The following is a 21624-nucleotide window of genomic DNA, read 5'->3' as shown; positions in this document are numbered from 1 at the left end:
GCCCCATTTATGACGCACAAAGTCGTGTTGAACTTGGAGCGTGTGAAGTGTTCGTCTCATGTTCCCGTTGTTAGAAGTCAGCGCAGCTCTCACCAGAAGAACCTCCTCCATCTTTAATGTTTAACCTCTCTCTTCTCTCCTCTCTTTCTTTCTTCTCTTTCCTTCTCTCCTCTTCTATCTCTCTCTCATGTCGCTCTTCTTTGTATACCTCCCATCTCCCTCTCTCCTCTCTTCTTTCTCCTTCCCTCTTCCTCTTTCTCATCACTCTCTCCCCTCTCGCTTTCTTCTCCACTTCCGCACTCCCTCTCTTCCTCTCTCTCTCTCTCTTCCTCTCTTTCGCTCCTTCTCTCGTACCCGCTTTCTCTCCCTCTCGTTTTCTCTTTCCCATCCCCTCTCACCCTCCCTCCCTCTCTTTCTCTCTCCCTCACCCATTGTCTTCCTTTCTCTTTCTCTCTTTCCCCACCCTCTCTCCCTCATCCTCTCTCTCTCCCCCTCTTTCTCTCTCCCTCTCCTCCTCTCTCTCTCTCTCTCTCTTTCTCTCTCCCTCACCCATTGTCTTCCTTTCTCTTTCTCTCTTTCCCCACCCTCTCTCCCTCATCCTCTCTCTCTCTCCCTCTCTCTTCTCTCTCTCCCTCTCCTCCTCTCTCTCTCTCTCTCTTCTCTCTCTTCCCAATCTTTTTCCTTCTCTTTCTCCTTCTTTCTCTCTCTCACCATCCCTCTCTTTCTCCTTCCCTCACCCTGTCTCTCTACCGACCCCCCCCACCCACCCTTATCTCTCCCCCCTTCTCTTGCTTCTCTCTCTCCTCTCTGTCTTTCTCTCTCCCTTTCTCCTTCCCTCTCTCTCTCCCTCCCTCTCTCTCTCCTCCTCTCTCCCCTCTCTCTCCCCATGCTTTTCCCTTCTCCTTTCTTTTTCTTCTCTCTCTCCTCTTTCTCCTCTCTCTCTCCTCCTCCCTTTCTCCTCCTCTCCCTCCCTCCCTCCTCCTCTCTTTCTCTCTCTCCTCCTCTCTCCTTCTCTCCCCCTCTCTCTCCCCATGGCTTTTCCCTTCTCGCTCTCTTTTTCTCTTCTCTCTCTCCTTCTTTCTCACTCTCTCTCTCCATCCCTCTCTTTCTCCTTCTCTCACCCTCTCTCTCTCTTTCTTCTCTCTCTCCCTCTCTATCTCTCTCTCCTCCTCTCTTTTTTCCCTTCCTCCCTCTTTCTCTCTCTCTCCCTCCCTCCCTATTTCACTCTCCCCTCCTCTCTCCCTTTCTCCCTCCCGCTTTCTCTCTTTCTCCTTTCCTCCCCCCTACTTTCTCTCTCTCCTCTTCTCTCTCTTTCTCCCCCCCTCTTTCTCTCTCTCCTCCTTTCTCTCTTCCCCCCCTTCTCTCTCTCCCTCCCCCTTTCTCTCTCTCCTCCTCTTTCTCTCTTTCTCCCTCCCTCTCTCCTCTCCTCCCTCCCTCTCTCCCTCCGTCTCTCTCTGTCTCTGTGTCTTCCACAGGCGTACATCCGGGTGTTGGACATCAACGAGCACAGGCCGGTCTTCCTCAAGTCTCTGTATGAGGTGAGAAGAACAGTGAGATTTACACTCAGAGATAATGAAGAGGTGAAAAGAGCAGCTCTGTTGTATCCAAACCTAAAATGTGGGAAGAAGAGAAGAAACTTTCAGCAGAGTTTTAGTCAGTCACAAAAACCAATTAACACGCAACAGCAACAGCTATAAACGATCAAGTTCACGACTAAACCCTTTTCACTGACAGTATCTTGTTGGTTTTACTGATCAAATGTTGTTTTTTTTGCTGCTGAAAAACTATACACCACCAACTAGAGACGTGACAGGAGCTGAAATAGTGAAGGTAACAGACAGGTAACAGAGGGCCCGGTCAAACAGAGGCCGAAAATTCAAGTTAATGCATCTGATATAAAAATGTATTGAACAGATACATATGTACTCTAGTTTATGAAACTGTTGACCTTTTTTCTGTACCATTTTTGGTTCTAAAGTTCCATATGTTTTAAACAGACCATGTATGAAACATGGAACAAAAATTATTTCCCAAATTTCAAAGACCTGCAAATCATGTCAATAAATGGATGTATTTCATCATATCTTGTGTTATTCCATCTTTGAACTGTTCATGAAGGTACAGGATTTAAAAAAAAAAAAAGTATTTAAAATGATAAAAATTTGCTTGGAAGGACTGACATATTTTATAGAAATAGTTTCCTTTCATTTTGAAGTAATATTAAAGTATTCAGAAGAAAAAAAGCGACAAATTATGCAAAATCATGCACCTTTCCTTTTGCCTTTTCCCTCCGTTACTTTTCCCCTCCGTTACCATGAACCTTCTTTTAATAAAAAATCTCATGACTCAAAAAGTAAGAGGTTTTTCAACCTAATCTTGTACCATATGGTAGAAAACTATATGAAGCAAATATTCAAACCAGTTTGTTAAGGATATGGAAGTGAGAACCAAGAGTTATCACTGTTTGGATTTTTGCCCAAAAAGTGCTGCATATTTCATTCCCTCTGTTACCGACATGAGTTTAAAATTTTTTGTCAACAACTTGAAAGAATATCACAGGTTTAACTTGACCCTGTTGGAGTGTAACTCTTTCCTACATTCTGATACTTTACTTATTTCAATAGTGCCTCTAGTTTCTGAATAAGAGACATTTGAATGTAAAAAATCTGCCCCTGTTTCCCTCCGTTACCACTTGACCGTATTCCAGAGTCAAACTTTCTTTACTCACGCTTACGTCACAAACCAGGACGGCGTTTTCAAATATGACATGACAATTTCCGATGTAGTTCCCGACACTGGGCTCGACGACCGACTGTGATCAAACCCACTGAAGTCAATCATGTTGAATTCGGCGCCTCGTCTCTTCTAATCGCATGTTCCCGGCGCGTTTGGAGTTGTGTGTCAGTGGGGAAATGATGAAAACTGAGGTATGGTTGGAATTAGGGATGGGCATTCGATTAAATTTTCTTAATTGATCGTCGGGAGAATTAACGATCGATTAATTATTCATGTTTTTTTATATTAAAATGATCATCATCATTATTACTATCTGCACTACTAATCTGCATAAATAAATTCAACTTTATGACATATAAACTGTAAAACCTCTAGAGCCACATCAGCCCGTTTTAGATTATAGTGTTTAATGCATCTTTGCACAAGTTTCACAGAAACAAAACTTAAAACCGCATGGTTAATTTGCATAAACTAAGCGAAGAAAAAAAACAGCTCTTGTGCGCTGATGCAACATGACTCAGTGGAAATACAGGTTAGTGTGACCATATTTGCATTTGTCAAAACCAGGACACCGTACGGGGGGAGGGAGGTGGGGACTTGTCATCGACATTGAGCGACTCTCACCTGGCAAAGCTTTTTCATGTTTTTGGTGTCCTGGAGAACTTTTTCTCATTGGACACCGAAAACATGTGTTTGCTTTGTTCACTGTGCACGTGGCCTCACACTTGTCCCGACCGGAAAGGAAAGCGTGGAATTTCTTGAACAAATCATCGTTAAATACACATTTTGTGCTTCGGCACTTTGCAGACTGACCGACTGTTTGTGTCTCGCTCCTTCTGAGTGCAGAGACACATGTACAGACCCTGTTTGGTCACGCTACGCACAGCAACCTACATTTGGTTTGTCGATTAAAGTGAACGTAATCGATTAAATTCTTAATGATCAATTATCGATTAATCGACTAATCATGCCCATCCCTAGTTGGAATTGTTGATTATCCGAACACGTGGTTTATGCAGCGGTTCTTGAAGGCTTTTTCAAACTGTCGCTTCCTCGCAATTCGCACAGAGTTTGTTGCGATGGCGGACGAGAATCCACGACCAGTTCGCCGCAAAAGAAAGTCCGTTTTTGAGTTCGCTGAAAGGAGAAGAGAAGGGGAAAAGCAGCGAAGACAAACTGAGGTGATTCGAAGGGTCTAAAAACGCGTCGGTCGCTAAATTATTTCTCGACAGGTCACTTCAACAGTAATTCTGAATGTGCACTGGATGTAAACAAGCTTGATTTCTAGAGTAAAGAGGCGGGAGGAGGTGTTTCTATTGAGGGAGCTGTGGAGGAGGAAGGTGTTGTCACTCTCATGCACAACATTTGAAAAAGGACTGTCGCTGTATTTCACTTCCCTTAAAAAATCCTCTATACAACCTTTAAACATTTCTATCTTCACAAGAGACCAAACCAGACCAAGTTACAGGTCAGATCTGTGGAGAGGTGACCCCGACCTCTCCCCCTTCCCAGCCGAAAAGTTACACAGTGCACCTTTAATAATAATAATAAGTGACAAAACAACAGTTAAAATTCACCCAGAGACTTTGAGGTGTCTTAAAAACTTTGACTTTCATTTTTGCAAATCTGATGCGACGCAACATCGGCCTCCTCCAATAATGAGAGGCTTATGTCTGTCTTCAAAACAAACAAAAGGAAATCCGTTTAAAAAGCTGCGCCGGTCTAAAATGAATTCTCAAATTTTTTAAAACAATTCTATCTTATTTCCATTCTCGGAGATTGCAGATTAAAAGTCTCCATGTCTGCACAAATATATGATAGAACTGAGGTCAAAGTAAGCCTGTCATTTACTGCGCGCTGTTGTCCAAGAATCAGGAAGTGCGTGATTAGCATGCTAGTCGTTGCAGCAGAACTCTGAAAGTCGTGAAAAGGGCTTCTGAACTCATCGTGGCGAACAGTGTGGGGAAGGTGACTTTTAAAATGTATTCCCCTACAGATTACAGATTACATACCCCAAAATGTAGTTTGTAACAGAATCCATTAAATTACTTAAAGTGAGTAATGTAATCTGAATACTTTGGATTACTTGATTTGCTGTAGAGAAGCAAAGACGAGGAAATCTTCACCAGACTTCCAGACTTTATTGAACCATATTAAAAAATATTATTGATAGAAGAGGAGGAGACATGTCCACACGGCATGGTTTAGTCCTGGTTTAGTTCTGGTTTAGTTCTGGTTTAGATCTAGTTTAGATCTGGTTTAGTACTGGTTTAGTTCTGGTTTAGATCTAGTTTAGATCTGGTTTAGTCCTGGTTTAGATCTAGTTTAGATCTGGTTTAGTCCTGGTTTAGATCTAGTTTAGATCTGGTTTAGTCCTGGTTTAGATCTAGTTTAGATCTGGTTTAGTCCTGGTTTTAGATCTGGTTTAGTCCTAGTTTAGAGTTTCTCCTGGTTTAGATCTAGTCTAGTTTAGATCTGGTTTAGTCCTGGTTTAGATCTGAGTCTTAGTTTAGTTAGATCTGGTTTAGTCCTGGTTTAGATCTAGTTTAGATCTGGTTTAGTCCTGGTTTAGATCTAGTTTAGACCTGGTTTTAGTCCTGGTTTAGATCTAGTTTAGATCTAGTTTAGATCTGGTTTAGTCCTGGTTTAGATCTAGTTTTATCTAGTTTAGATCTGTTTAGTCCTGGTTTAGATCTAGTTTAGTCCTGGTTTGATCTAGTTTAGAAGTCCTGGTTTAGATCTAGTTTAGATCTAGTTTAGACTGGTTTAGATCTAGTTTAGATCTAGTTTAGATTTGGTTTAGTCCTGGTTTAGTTTCCGGCAATGAGTGGAATTACAAAAAAAAAAAAAAAAAAGGGGGGGGGGGGGATTTAGCCCAAAATGTGAAAACAGGAAAATACGGCCGTGTAATCCATTTATTTCAACAAAGTAACTGTAATCCAATTACCACTCACTGAAACAGTAACTGTAACTGAATATAGTTACTCATAATTGATTGACATAGTCATTAATTACGTCACTCTGGTACATGTAATCTGTTACTTCCCAACCCTGGCGGTGAATCACGTGGATGCTTAAGTTTGCCGTGTTGAAGTCACGTAAGGTTTTCACTCAAACCTCCTCAGGCCGAGCAGAATGTAGGTCATTTTGTTGTCAATTTGCAGCCGATGTTGTTGCTGTAATCATTTCTATAAACACTAACCTCTGCCCCCCGGCCGCGCTATCTGTGCCATTACATTCAGCTCCACACAAGACCGGAAATAAAATATGGAGTAATTATGTCAAAGTCAACACAGCAACAACAACAACCCCACTGCAAATGGAAATAGCCTACATTTTCTGTCAACTTTGGTATAAATATTGTTTATAATCCAGAACCATTTTGAATAGTTTGGCCCCAAAGAAACTCTACTTCACTACACATGAAGTAAAAGTACAATATGTTTTTATCATTTAAACTACCAGCCTCAGACATTATAACCAGTGTTGGGGAGTAACAGATTACATGTACCGGAGTTACGTAATCAGAGTACAAATTATGAGTAACTGTATTCAGTTACAGTTACTGTTTCAGTGAGTGGTAATTAGATTACAGTTACTTTGTTGAAATAAATGGATTACACAGCGGGATTTTCCTGTTTTCACATTTCGGGCTGAACCAGGTCTAAACTAGATCTAAACCAGATCTAAATCAGGTCTTAAATCAGGTCTAAAACCAGGTCTAAACCAGGACTAAACCAGGTCTAAACTAGATCTAAACTAGATCTAAACCAGGTCTAAAACCAGGTCTAAACCAGGACTAAACAAAGACTAAAACCAGGTCTAAACCAGGTCTAAAACTAAAACCAGGTCTAAATCAGGACTAAACCAGGACTAAACCAGGACTAAACCAGGTCTAAACCAGGACTAAACCAGGTCTAAAACCAGGTTTAAACAAGATCATAATTTCTTTGTACATTAGAAGAGTTTTGTGATGTCATGATTTCAAACCAGGAAGTCACATTTGAACAACTTTTTAAAAATTCACATATATATATATATATATATATATATATATATATATATATATATATATATATATATATATATATACCTTAAATGTAACTATTTCAACTGTGCTTTAGTAAAATGAGTCATTCACCCATTCATAGGGATTTTAAAACATGAAACAGGGCTGAAGAGAGGAAGAGACTTTCTGTTTCGATCACTCTCTTACCACACACACGTCACATTTGAACATCATCTTTTCCTTATTTCCTTGTCGTTCTCAGGTCCGGGTTCCAGAGGACACATCCCCCTGGAAAGACCTGCTTCAGATCGGAGCAGAGGACGCAGACAGGAACAGTAACCTGCTGTTCTCCATCCACAGCAGTCTGCCCCGGGGCAGCTCTGACCTCTTCCACCTCGACCCAAAGTCAGGGATCCTGGTCCTGACTGAGAACCTGGACTATGAGAAGACTTCCACCCACACTCTCATCATCATGGTGAATATAAGCTACACTGACCACCAAAACTCTTTCTCGAGCTGCAATCACAATCAAATCAGTGTCACGGTGTGGATGGACGCACTCTGCAAATCCCAAAGGAGCAATTTAAGTTCAGTAATTACCTCCACAAAGGTTCTGATTCTGCATAAAAACGTCGAACCCTGGAGTTTAGACAAAGGATGGGCATTTGATTAAATTTTCTTAATCGATCGTCAGGAGAATTAACGATCGATTATCGAACCTAATAATCATTAATGTTTTTTATATTAAAATTATCATCATTATTATTACCATGTGCACTATTAATCTGCATAAATAAATTCAACTTTACGACATATAAACCGTAACCACTCTAGAGCCACATCAGCCCGTTTGACATTATAATGTGTTTAATGCAGATTTGTGCAAGTCTCACAGAAACAAAACTAAAAACCTCATGGCTAATTTGCATAAATTAAGCAAAGAAAAAAAACAGCTCCTTTGCGCTGATGCGACACGACTCAGTGGAATACAGGTTAGTGTGACCAGATTTGCGTTTGTCAAAACCAGGACACCGTACGGGGGGAGGGAGGTGGGGACTCGTCATCGACATTGAGCGACTCTCAACTGGCAAAACTTTTTTCCACTGGACACTGAAACATATGTGCTGCTTTATACACTGTGCACATGGACTCACACTTGTCCCGAACACAACGGAAAGTGTGGAATTTCTTGTACAAGTCATCGTTAAATACACATTTGTGCTTCGGTACGTTGCAGACTGACCCACTGTTTGTGACTCGCTCCTTCTGAGTTGCAGAGAGACACATGTACACACCTGTTTGGTCACACTACACACAGCAACCTACATTCGATTTGTCGATGAAATTCTTAATGATCAATTATCGATTAATCGACTAATCATGCCCATCCCTAGTTTAGACGTGTACAAACCTGCTCTGAAATGGGATTCTTGTGATTCTTTTTTTTGTTAATTATTCTGAACGTGTTTAAAATGTGAACTTTGAATAGAATCCTATTTTTTATTTTGAATAATTTAGATTTTTTAATTAATTAATTATTATTTTGTTTCATTTTTATTTATGTTTTTTAAATATTTTCTTTTTTTATTTTGATTGCATGCATGCATTTGTTTCCTCATGAGATGGGCATTATTGTGTATTAAAAATAAAACCTGCCAAGTTCATTTCCACACTGTGACATCAGGAAAGTTCTATTTTTGTCCTGGGTTGCAGATTGTGAAATATCAGCACCGTTGCCATGGTAATTAACTAATCAAAACAAAATGTTATAATTTTTCAATGGGTAAAAGTGCTCAATAGACACATCAATGAAATCATCTGTGATCTTCCTGAAGTCATCGGCAATTTGACATGAAAACTTGGGAAGGATTTTCAGAAAAGAGTGAAGCATCAAAATCCTCCCATCCATCTTCACCTTCACTGTTTTCAATTCCGTAGGGAAGAGAAACAGTTTGAACAGAGGTTTGCAGTCACACACATCTGATTCCCTTTTGCATTTATGGAGTTTGCAAACAAATTTCTCGAGTCGTTTTCTGCTGTTAGGATCCAACAACCACACAATGACGATGTCCGAATCCCAAAACTAAAATATGACAATATCAGAACCAGAAACAAAAGTGATATGGTTCAAAAGACTTGAAAAGATCGACTTTGTCAATAGACGCATCCAATTGTAAAATCAAACATGGAGGTTTGATGCTCACTTTTTCGGAGAATCCTTCCCAGTATGAATTGCGCGATGACCGGAAGTCCGAGATTCTTGATGTGTCAATAGAGCACTTGTTTGTGGGTTGCAGCTTTTTGTAACAGGCAACATTTCAAGGACGTTTCACTCATCACAAGATATATTCTGTTTTAAATTGTTAATTACTTATGTCTTAATTTTCCCACATTCTGAAACCTATGGATAAACAGATAAACTAAAACCCATTAATACTTACAACAACAAAAAAATTTGTAAACTTTTCTTACTCTATGCTCCAGTAAAACTAACTTGTCTTGTTCAGGTGCGAGACCAGGAGATCCCGATCAAGAGGAACTTCGTGAAGGCAGTGGTTCACGTGGAGGACTGTAATGACCACGCCCCTGTTTTCCTGAGTCCCCGATATGAGGTGTCCCTGTCCAATATGGCGGCGGTGGGGTCTGAGGTGCTCCGTGTCACTGCTCTGGACAAAGACACAGGAAGCAACGCAGAGATCAGCTACTCCCTACACTCTGGTACGTCCTGTCCGCTCACAAATACTACACCAGAGAAATACAAGAGACAAGAGCTCACAGCCAGTGATTCAAAGGTCTTATGTTACGCAAAGTGGACTCCCGTGAGCTTTAAGAATCCAGTTTTCTTCATTATTTGTGTCCAAAACCAAAATGAAAAAAACAAATAAAGGTTCATTTTTTCAGTTTTCGATTTTGTGTTTAAATGAAAAATGGAAAAAAAAAAAAACAGATAATGACCGTTTCCTGTTTACGTGACTTAAACTGCGATGCCGGACTGAACCAGGACTTATCCAGGTCCGGGACCAGAGCAGGACTGAGACCGGGACCAGACCGAGACTGAGACCAGAACTGAGACCGGGACCAAAGCGGGACTAAGACTGAGATCAGAACTGAGACCAGACCGGGACCAGAGCAGGACTGAGACCGAGACCAGACCAGGACCAGGCCAGGACCAGACGGGACCAGACCGGGACCAGACCGGAGGCTCACAGCCCACGGCAGGGCCGAAGCTCGAAGCTGAGGCTCAGAGTAAAAGCTCGGAGTTTGCTCTGGGCCCATTCTGGTCCCGGTGTGGTCCCGGACCTGGTTCAGTCCTGGTTCAGTTCATATTCGGCTCAAAAGTCCGGCATCGCAGTCATGGAAGTCACATAAACGGGAAACAGCCGTTATCTGTTTTTTCCTTTCTTCATTTGAACACAAAATGAAAAACTGAAAAAAATAAATCTTTATCTGTTTTTTTATTTTGGTTTCGGAGACAAATAATGAAGAAAACTGTTGTTGAAAAACGAAATGAACGAAAGATACACGGATTTTTAAGACATGTTATAATGTTGTTACCTCCTCAAAACAGATCTGGAGTTGTGTTTTGTTTCATTCACACGTAAGTCTTTATTATTAGTCTACATCTCCAAAGCTCAAGATGCTCTGTTCCACTTTGTGATGTCATGAAGCGGTAGTTTTCAAGTGAACAGATTACCTTTCGTTTAGTAAATTTAGATTTAGATTGGCAATTCCGGGGCTGAAATCATGCAAATTATAGTAGTGAAAGAGCATAAAGTTAAAAAGCACCTTTATTACCACATGACATCACAAAGTGGAACAGAATTTGTGAGAAGAACTCAGCCGAAATGTGCAGGGTTTGTGAGTTAAATGTGTGAATGAAACAAAACACAACTCCAGGTCTGACTGTGATGAGGAAACTATTAGAACATAGATCAGAAAAGAGGGCAGTACCCAATAAAAAAATAAAAAAAAGTTAAAATTAAATTATTTACTGTGGTCCAAAGTTCTTCCTCACTTACATTATGCATTCTGAGCATCCTAATTATTCACCACGATGAGTTTATAAGCACTTTTCATGACCGGTAATGCTAATAACAACTAGTATGTTAACCACTCACTTCCTGAACGTGTTATAATCAGACAGCTCACAGTGGACTGGCTTTGACCTCGAGAGCTGCTTATACAGTACATCTGTACAGGGGTGAGACCAGATACATGGGGGAAATGCAGCACTTTTAATGACCAGAGAGCCACAGGGAGGAGCTGACAAGACAAAAGAACTCACAGGAAACGCAAAATCAGGATTTTTACACCAAAACTGCAACTTTCCCAAATGATCTGGCCGTATGGGGAAGCAGTGACATAGATCGGTTTGTGGACTGTCTCGTGTAGCATTTTCAACTGGACACTGGTTTGTTTTTCTTCAGTATTTCTTCATTTATCTCGTCGTTCTTTACTGGGAGATTCTAAGCAGCAACAAACACACTAGTTGCAATCTGTCCAAATGCTTTATTATACATTAGTCTGATTTGGTTCCTAAGAGTGGGTTTTAGTCCAATGAGACTGACCCTCTCTCTCTGCTGTTATCTGCTACTATTACTATCAATAACTAGTATACTAACAGCACACTTCTTGATTATTGGACAAAAAATGCTTCATAATTACATGGAGACAGTACAGACTCATTTTGACCTCAGGAGCAGCTTATATAAACCCGCAGTAAAAAAAAAAAAAAAAAAGTCCAGCCTTCGATTATTTGGGACTGAGGGCCATTGAAAACTGGTTTGAGAGCAGGATTTGGTCCCTGGGCCATAGTTTGGAAATGCCTGTTCTTGACTGGGAATCGCAGGGTCCGTCACGATTCAATACAATAAACGATACGTGGCTCATGATACGATATAATCACAAAATGGTGATACATGCGATATGATACACACATGATACTATGAGATATATAACTGTTTTTTAAGACCAAATACATTTTAACAGCAGTATTTCTTTGTTAAGCCACTATCTGTGCTAAGTTAATAAGAAATACATCTATTTGAATCATCAAAACTGTGAATATGTCAAGCGTATCGCATAAACAAGTTTCCTTCCACTAAATAAGCAGCGGAGCTTGCACCACAAACAGAGGAGCGCACGCCACGACATCGGTCCCACCGCACAATAAATACTTGATGCTGCTGGACAGACCCTCACCGCCAATGTGATATTGGCGGTGAGAGTCTGTCAAACAAAACAGCACCGTGCGACGACGCCATCGGCTGCACAGGTGTGAACACGGGCCACAGAACCACAGGTAACAGCTCCCGAACACGGCACGGCCCAAAAGTCCCAGCGCGAGTGCACCTCTAGTACAGCAGACACTGGGACACACAGTCGCACGCTGACTGGAGCAAATCCCACGCCTCAGAAAAGCGGTTGTGTCCTGTGTGTCCTGTGTGTTATATACGTATATTATTTATCCGATACCTGATTGGAACATAACGTCCGAGTCCGGATCGAGTCCACAGTCACGTGATCGGAAATCGGTGGCGATCGGGACAACCCTACCCGTTAGCGGTGTATTACATACGACATGACCAAATAGCAGCGATTGGTTACATTAAAAAAAGTACGCGCCTACAGTCGAGCGAACGAATTCAGTTACAGCACCTCACAACCTCAATGATACACACTAAAATGTTTAATACAGGGTTTATATTAAAGGTGCATTTTTGTATGATGAAATAAAGCTTTGCGCTCTACAACATAATAAATCTGTTTTTCACCACCTTATAAACCCATACCAAAGTTTAGCACGTAATATTTGAGCCTTTGTAGCCTTGTATTTGTGTAGTAATACACTGAATACATGTTGTTTCTTATCAGCAGTACACATGAGCCTGCACACGCCCCTCCTCCTCCTCCTCACACATCACACTGTACCAAGAAAGATCTATTTCTCAACACCGCCTGGTTATTTTTCAGAGTATTACCTAATAAATAATGTATCTATCTAACGCATTGGTAGTTTTCCGCACGTTTTAATCCTAAAGGTTATGCTGCGGAGGGCTTTAAGATGGATGCTCGCCGGTCTGAAAATGCACTGAGCAAGCGTAATGTTTTAGCTGTGCAGTGGCCCGGGTCTGTTTCTTTCTGCTTCTTTGATCACATGTGTTCAACGCTACATCTCCAAACAGCAGCGGAATATAGATCAGGTTTGTTAAGGTCAGGATGTACCCGTGTAAGGCGAAATACGTGAGGACAAAACCAGAAGAGGACCAAGGAGAGACCAAAGGCAAAAGATTAAAGACTTTTTTTTATGATGTAGAAAAGTTCTGGTTAGAGATGCAGGATTAATCACAGTTTCAATGGGTGTAATTAGCAAATCGCAAAGGCTGCAATCTTTTAAGTACCATAATCGAACTAAATATCTTGTCTTATTCTGTGTTAAAAACTGCTAACCCCGTAGTTTAGATCTGTTCTGTTCTGAAAAGTGATTTTTGTGTTAGTTCGTCAATTCATATTTAAAACGGACCTATTCTGCAAAATCAACTTTTCAGAAATTTTAACCATGAAGTTGTACTTGGAGTAATTCGTGCATGTTTAAGTAATCTGTAATTACTTATCATTACAAGTCATTTTGCAGATCAACTCACGGTTTACGCCCATATTTTTTAAAAATCTGCTCCTTGCTCCTGTGATCTTCAGCTGTCAATAAGAGGTGCTGACCCTTTGTTGTGATGATGTTTACTTTGACGTCCGCTTCCATTGGGCACTACCGTTCTCTAACCTGGAAGTCAGTGCACTTGTTTCTTTTCGTTTTAGATGAATATTGTGATTTAAAATGATAACAAATCATAACATGAGACGTTATAAAGCGCTTTTCATACAAAAACGTAACACAAAGTCTTTACACACATTCCACTCGCACACAACTATAACACATGTGCAATGGGTCTTCTTTAAAGGACCTGTATTTTCCATGTATCTGAGTCTTGCCCCAGTACAGATATACAGTATTGTACTAACAGTTCTTGACATCAAAAGTGCGGTGTGTGCTGTAGGCATCAAATTGTAAAGCATTTTTTTGTCCAGTTATCAGGAAGTGTGTGGTTAGTATGCCAAGTTTAGTTGCTTTACATCTCTGGTCTGTGAGAGTTGTGAAAAGTGCTTTTAAAGTTCACAGTGAATAATTAGAATGTTCAGAAGGCATAAGGTCAGCGAAGAAGAACAGATTTAAACATATTTTAGATATTTGGCCTTTTAGCGTTTGTTAAAAAGTGACAACAAAAATGAAAAATACAGTTTTGATGCACAGTCAAACCGCCCCAAAATGGACACGCTTGTATTATGTTGTTAAAGTCGACATTCATCACCTGTGAAAACAGACCAGCAAAATACATAAAATACAATATAATTACAGATTGTCAACTTTTAATTAGAAGTTTGAGGTCTTTAAAAAGAACTGGCAAACCTTGAAAAGGTGAGTCTAATTGAATAAACACTTTTGAAATGTGATTAAACTTTTGAATGAAGCATTCTTCAGTCATTCTTCTGCCAAAAAGTTGGTTGCAAAGTTCAGCACTTCTTTTACTTTTTTTTCCCCCAAAAAAACAATGAGCTTTTCTTGAAGCACAATTTCTGCTGTTTTGTTAACTGAAATTTAGTTAATTAAATTATTTTGTGAATTGAATTCTTACTTTTAGAAAACTCTTCATAAGTTTCAACTAATTTATCATAATTCTGAAACCTGGCTTGGAAACGGTCTTCCTGTTTGTGTAATGACTGCTGTAAAAATCCAAAATAAACTTGGGCTAATATTTTACCAATAATTAAAATATTTACATTTATTTACAAAAAAAAGTCAATTTTGAATAATAACCCTCTTTAAAGGTGCACTTTTTAACTTTTTGGTTAGGGGGCCCATCACCTCTTTGTTTCTATGGAAATGTCATTGCTCTGCCTGGAATGTTCCACAGTATGACATTAAACAGCTCTACTTTACCGTTATTCAGTTACAAGTGGTTTTATATCTCAAAAATACCTGGAAAAACAGACATTCTGACTGTGAGCGGGGTCCCCTCTCCACAGATCTGACCTGTAACTTGGTCTGGTTTAGTTTCTATGAAGATAGAAAGGTTTAATACTGTGAAACATTCCAGAAAAAGCAATAACGTCTCCATGAAGAAAAGCATTTGACAGACCCTCCATCAGAAAGGTTACACAATGCAACTTTAACAAAAAGCAACAATATAAAAGTAAAAGCCTAACTTGTTTCTTCTTCTTTCTTTCTTGTAGGTAACACAGACAACATCTTCTCCATAGACGCCTCCTCCGGCTCCATCTCTGTAGCTAAACCTTTAGACCTTCAGCCTCTCGATCGCTTCCATCTCACAGTGAAATCTACCGACCAAGGCTTCCCCCAGCGCTCCGATCTCTGCTCCGTCCACGTCAACATCAAGATTTCAGAAAACACGCCCCCTGTCTTCCAATCTGAAGACTTTTTAGCAGAAATCAGTGAATTCAGCCCTATAGGAACATCCGTCATCACCGTAGCAGCCTCGAGCCCCACTGCAGTACATTACGGCATCGAAAGCGGCAACTCGAATGGCACTTTTCATATAAATCCTTACTCTGGGCTAATTTCAACGCAAAAACATATCGATTTTGAACGTTTTTCTACGTATAAGCTCAAAGTTACGGCTTCCACCAACGCTGGCGCTGTATCCGAAACAACTGTGTACATTTACGTGATCGACGAGAATGACAACGCTCCAGTATTCGTCAAAAGGGAGTACTTTGGGCAAATTAGCGAAGCGGCAAACGTGAATAGCCTCGTAATGGGAGAAAACAACACCCCGCTGGTCGTCCAAGCCACCGACGCGGACAGAGATGCGAATTCCCAGCTTTATTTTGAAATCCTAGAGGAAGAAGCGTTGAGGATTTTCAAGATAGATCCAAGTATGGGGACTATATCTTTAATTTCGATGGTCGATTTTGAAAACAAGGACAGGTATGAGTTCACGGTTCATGTCAAAGACTCCGGGGAACCTTTATTGTACGCAACAGAGCCTGCGAAAGTTACAATCCGAATCTTGGACCTAAATGATTGCCCTCCACAATTCAGTTCACCTCTGTATAAGGCATCGATCATAACGCCGCCTGTCAGAAAAGCAGAGGTGGTTCGAGTCAGTGCACACGATGAGGACTCTACCGTGGTCTACAGCATCGCGGATGGAAATTTCAACAACGCTTTCTCAATCGATCAAAATTCCGGGGTTATTTCTGTCGACAACGTGTCCGATTTTAAGCATTTTTATCAGCTAGTCATCCGAGCGAGTGATGGGCTGTACAAAGACTCCGCCATCGTAAAGATAACGCTGACAAACCTCACCGAAACTGATTTGAAATTTGAGCAGCAGTTCTATTCTGCAAGTGTCAGCGAAAATAGCAAAACACCAAAAATATTAGCTGCGTTGAAGGTTTCCGGATGCTACCTAAACGAACCCCTAACGTACACTGTCATAAATCCAATGGGAAGATTTGGTATTTCTGAAACTTCTGGTATTTTTGAAAGCACCGGTGTCCCTTTTGATCGAGAAATTCAAGATTTATATGAGATTACCGTAAAAGTTGAAGATTTGCGTGCCCCTCCGAGAACTGCAACCACTGTAGTTAAAGTCTATATTGACGATGTTAACGACAACGCGCCACACTTTTTGAATTTGCCGTTTTCAGCGATGATTTCTGACGATATCGAACCGGGAGATGTTTTGTACCAAGTGACGGCGATCGACAAAGATTTGGGCGAAAACGCTATGGTTGTTTATTCGCTCGAAGATAATTTTGAACTTTTCCGAGTTGACCCAAACGTCGGCGATGTCTCACTCCAAAGACCTCTTGATTTCGAAGCTTTGAATAAATACGTTTTGACAATTGTGGCGACCGACGAAGGCGAGCCTAACTACAGCGCAGCATCGCAGCTAACCATCCAAATTCGCAATAGAACCAATCCCATTTTCCAAACGCTACTGTATCCCTTAAAAGTTCCTGAAAATGTCCCGCTTTTTGCCACCATTTTACACGTCCAAGCTCGTAATCCAGAAGGCTACCGTCTAATCTACAATCTCCAAGAAGAAAACGCAACCAAACATTTTCATATTGATTTTAAAACTGGCGTCTTGACCGTTACAAACCCGCTGGACTACGAAGCCCAATCAATGCACATTTTAACTGTCAGAGCAACCGATTCAGTCACTGGAGCGTATTCGGAAGCCACAATCGAAGTCGAAGTCGAAGATGTTAACGATAACGCGCCAATATTTTCAAAACTAGCGTATTCCACAAACATCGCAGAAGGTTTACCAATTGGTACATCAGTTTTACAAATTTACGCAACGGATAAGGACTCAGGACGAAACAAAGAGCTTACATTTCAGTTGATCAAAACCGAAGGAAACGAAACTGACTTTTTTGAGATTGACAAGCAAACGGGATTGATTACTACCAAGGAAATTCTCGACTACGAAGACACAACGCATTTTGATTTGAAAATACGTGTCAGCGACAATGGCACGTATCCTCTCAGCAGCGAAACTTTTGTGCTCGTGAATGTAACGGACGTCAACGACAACCCACCTGATTTCGTAAACCCTCAGTACGATACTACGCTTGACGAAATGGCAAAATGCGGACATATTGTTGTTAAAATTCAAGCTTCGGACAGAGACGCCAACGATGTCAACAATCTAAAGTACAAAATCTTATCTGGGAACGAAGGGAGATATTTTAACATCAACGAATCATCTGGAATCATTTCATTTTCAAACGTTTGCAAAAAGAACCTGGATCCTTATTACAATTTAACTGTAGCAGTGTCGGATGGTGTGTTTCAGAAAACAGCTCCGGTGAATATTGACATGATAAATCGAAATCGGCATAGTCCGTATTTTAAACAGAACATTTACGAAGCAGAGCTAGCTGAGAATGCAGAAGCGGGGACTAGGGTGATCAGACTAGCCGCTATAGATCCAGATGAGGGACAGTACGGAGCTGTGGACTACACTATTATCAATAAACTTGCCGATGAGAAATTCAAAATCGATAAAGATGGACAAATTGTGTCACAACACAGCCACTGGACAGAGAATCGCACAGAGTTATCGCTATCAAAGTTATGGCGAGAGACGGCGGTGGTAGAGTTGCGTTTTGCACCGTAAAGATTATCCTGACAGATGAAAACGACAATGTTCCGCAATTCAAAGCTACTGAATACCAAGTTGCAATTCAGTCCACCGTCAACAAGGGGGCGCCGGTGATCCAGATCATCGCATATGACGCAGACGATGGCAAAAATGCAGATGTGACGTACACGGTTGACGAGGTGGAAGAAGTTACCGAAGATATCATCGAAATCAACCCTTTTACGGGACTGGTTAGCGTCAAGGAAAGTCTTGTGGGCTTGGAAAACAAAATATTTAATTTCAAAGTAAAAGCAAGAGACGGCAGCTTGCCTTTTTACAACTCAACCATTCCAGTTCAAGTCAAAGTCGTGCCCCCAGAAGTCCCTCTACCAAAATTTTCAGAACCTTTGTACACGTTTTCGGCAATGGAAGACATCCCGGTTGGTACGGAGATCGGAACAGTCAGAGCCAAATCGGATATGCCGGTTATCTATAGTCTTGTAGATGGGAATACAGTGGAAAGCAATAAAGATAAAGTGTTTAGTTTGGATGAAGAAAGCGGTACGTTGGTTTTGCAGAAGACCATCGATCACGAGAAGACGAAATGGTATCAGATAGACGTAGTTGCTCAAGGAAATCACAATGGGACCGATGTGGCGTCTCTGGTCTCTGTCAGTATCCAGGTCCAGGATGTGAATGACAACCAGCCTGTTTTTGATGCCAGTCCCTACAGAGCTTACCTGGCTGAGAACATGCCCGCAGGAACCACAGTCATACAGGTGAGGAGGAAATCTAGTTGTAAAAGTGCAATTAAAATCATTACGAAAGTTATTGGTGGTTTAGGATCTGATGATATTATAGTCCCAGTTTTCCTTATTATACACTTTCCTAAGAAATATCCAGAAGCAAATTCACAAATCAGATCATTTCTATTAGTGACTAACAGTAATAATCTGCATTTTAATTACATTAATTGTAATATATGTATTAAATATCATTGGCCTTTAGAATCAGTGTTGGGAAGGTGACTTTTAAAATGTATTCCCCTACAGATTACAGATTACATACCCCAAAATGTAGTTTGTAACGGAATCCATTAAACTACTTAAAGTGAGTAACGTAATCTGAATACTTTGGATGACTTGATATTCTCTTGGTTTTTAAAACTACATGAATGTAGCAACCACATCCTGAAAATTTTTGTCTGTTGTCTTCAAATTAGCTATTGAGCCCAAGTCTCTATGAACTCTACTGTTCACTGTAGAGAAGCAAAGACTAGGATCTCTTAACATAAGAGGTTTTGTCTGTTAAAAGACAATAAAAAGCCCAGTCTTTCCTTAACCAGATTAAAAATATTATTGATAGAGAAATGATTTCTACTGTATATGAGATCACTGCTGCTTTAAATTATGTCCACCCTACTGTTCGGTGTCATATAGTTTAGACTTGGTTTAGTCCTGCTTTAGTCCTGGTTTAGTCCTGGTTTTAGTCCTGGTTTTAGTCCTAGTTTAGTTCTACTTTAGTCCTGGTTTAGTCCTGGTTTAGACCTGGTTTAGTCCTGGTTTAGTCCTGGTTTTAGTCCTGGTTTTAGTCCTAGTTTAGTTCTGCTTTAGTCCTGGTTTAGTCCTGGTTTTAGTCCTGGTTTAGTCCTGGTTTAGCCCAAAATGTGAAAACAGGAAAATACCGCCATGTAATCCATTTATTTTAACAAAGTAACTGTAATCCAATTACCACTCATTGAAACAGTAACTGTAACTGAATACAGTTACTCATGATTTGTACTCTGATTACGTAATGCCGGTACATGTAATCTGTTACTCCCCAACACTGTTTAGAATGTTGTGATGTCATCTTAAACCCAGCATGAAGGTCCCCTACAGAAAATCATTCAATCTTACTAGACTAATAAAAGACTAACTGTAGGTACGAAAGCAAAATCAAATGCTAAACTTAAAGAAACCAAGATTAACTAAACCAGGACAAGACTAATAAGATGCGACACTTTTATTAAAATACCTGAGATCGGTGTCATCAAACTAAGGCCCAGGGGCTTACTCTGGCCTTCCAGCCCCTCTGCCCCCCACCACCTGAACTGGCCCTATGAGGCAATCCTCAAAAGTCGTCTTCGCCTATTTTTTTTTTCAGATTACTTTTTGCCAAATAATAACACATCTGCATCTTGTATTTGATAGATTTTTTTCAATAAAAAAATCTATATTTATATGAATATATATATTTCAATTTTTCATATTTATATTTAAATAATTACATGACGTATTTACATTTGCTGCCAAATTTTCGTCACCTGAGAAGCTCGAGATCAAACAGTGACAGTCAACGCACGCACAGGACAGCAAAATGTCTCGTGTTAAAGTACAAAATCTTGACAGAGAGTGGAACAGTGGAAGACCGATTATTTTTTTGTTCAGTGTAAGGACCGAGCAGATTGTGTGATATGTAAAGAAAGTGTGGCAGTTTTCAAAGAATATAATCTGCGTCATAAGGGTCATACAATTCTGTTATACGGCCGACCCGCCCCCACCCCCATCCCAGTCTTTCGATAATGTGGCCCCCAGAGAAAAAAGTTGAGGTGACCCCTGCTTTCGATAATGGTGTGCAATAAATACATAAGTAAGTAAGTCTTTATTTATATAGCGCTTTTCATGGACATTTTTTTGTCACAAAGACGCTTTACAGAGCATTATTCAGCATTAGTCATTCACTCTATACCTGGTGATGGTAAACTACTGTTGTAGACACAGCTGCCCTGCTTTTAAATTCATTTAATGTTTTGTTTTGCACTTTTTTTGACCTTTATTACAAATCATTAAAATATTTACTTTGTGGATCTGTTGGTTTATTATTTAAAAAAAACATTATATTGGCTATAGTCAGTCAGTATGTCCCAGGGCAGCTGTGACCACTGTAGTATCATCATCACTAAGTGTGGAGTGAATGTGCACTGTAAAGCACTTTGGGGGTCATGAAAAGCGCTATATAAATGCAATGATGAATTTATTACTTTGCAAAACTTTAACTGAAATTGCGTTAAATCACTTTATATTAAATGTATTCAGTTATTGAAAATGTTCTAAGTGTTAATAAATGTTACTTGTTTGTAGGTAACAGCCAATGACCCTGACACAGAGTCCAATGGCGTTGTGAGCTACAGCCTTCAGTCTCTCCCCGACGACCCAAGCGACATAAACCAAATCTTCACCATAAACCCGGACAGCGGCTGGATCACCACGGCAGCAGAAACCGACTGTGAAACCACCAGACTCTACCGTTTCCACGTCATCGCCACGGACCACGGAGGAGACGTCAAACTTTCCTCCAGCGTTCTGGTGGAAGTCACGGTAACGGACGAAAATGACAACCCTCCGAAGTTCACCGAAGAGGTTTACCAGGGTTCCATCGTGGAAAACAGCGAGCCGGGAGAGGTGATCGTGACCATGACAACCACGGACAGGGACGTCTCCATGGAGAACCGCCTGGTCACCTGCTACATCACAGGTGAGTGAGGAGAGACACGTGGAGACAGCAGGTAATAAGAATAATCATACCTGCATTTATTTTATTTTCTGTGTTTTGTTTTCATCAATGACGGCCACATCTGTGAACATATCATTAGTTTGACCCTAAATCATACAGTTTTGATCTAAAGCCATAGTATGTAACTTTTTTGCCAAAAAATAGACTGAATCA

At 40.5% G+C, this 21624-nt stretch overlaps 1 protein-coding gene across 1 annotated transcript in view; it reads left to right on the top strand.

The window, feature by feature from the left end:
* Window positions 1-21624, top strand: part of fat2 (FAT atypical cadherin 2) — a 230789-nt gene that overhangs the window by 77578 nt on the left and 131587 nt on the right. Inside the window, 6 exon segments of the mRNA XM_055158976.1 lie at window positions 1427-1538; window positions 7008-7220; window positions 9253-9463; window positions 15032-17853; window positions 17856-18695; window positions 21039-21432. Of these exon segments, the coding sequence (XP_055014951.1) occupies window positions 1427-1538; window positions 7008-7220; window positions 9253-9463; window positions 15032-17853; window positions 17856-18695; window positions 21039-21432 (4592 nt within the window).

The sequence above is a fragment of the Boleophthalmus pectinirostris genome, unplaced genomic scaffold (assembly GCF_026225935.1).
Source record: "Boleophthalmus pectinirostris isolate CB_2022bp ecotype Guang Dong unplaced genomic scaffold, ASM2622593v1 HiC_scaffold_23, whole genome shotgun sequence".
NCBI classification, from domain to species: Eukaryota; Metazoa; Chordata; class Actinopteri; order Gobiiformes; family Gobiidae; genus Boleophthalmus; species Boleophthalmus pectinirostris.
This window is presented reverse-complemented; position numbering and strand designations above follow the sequence as displayed.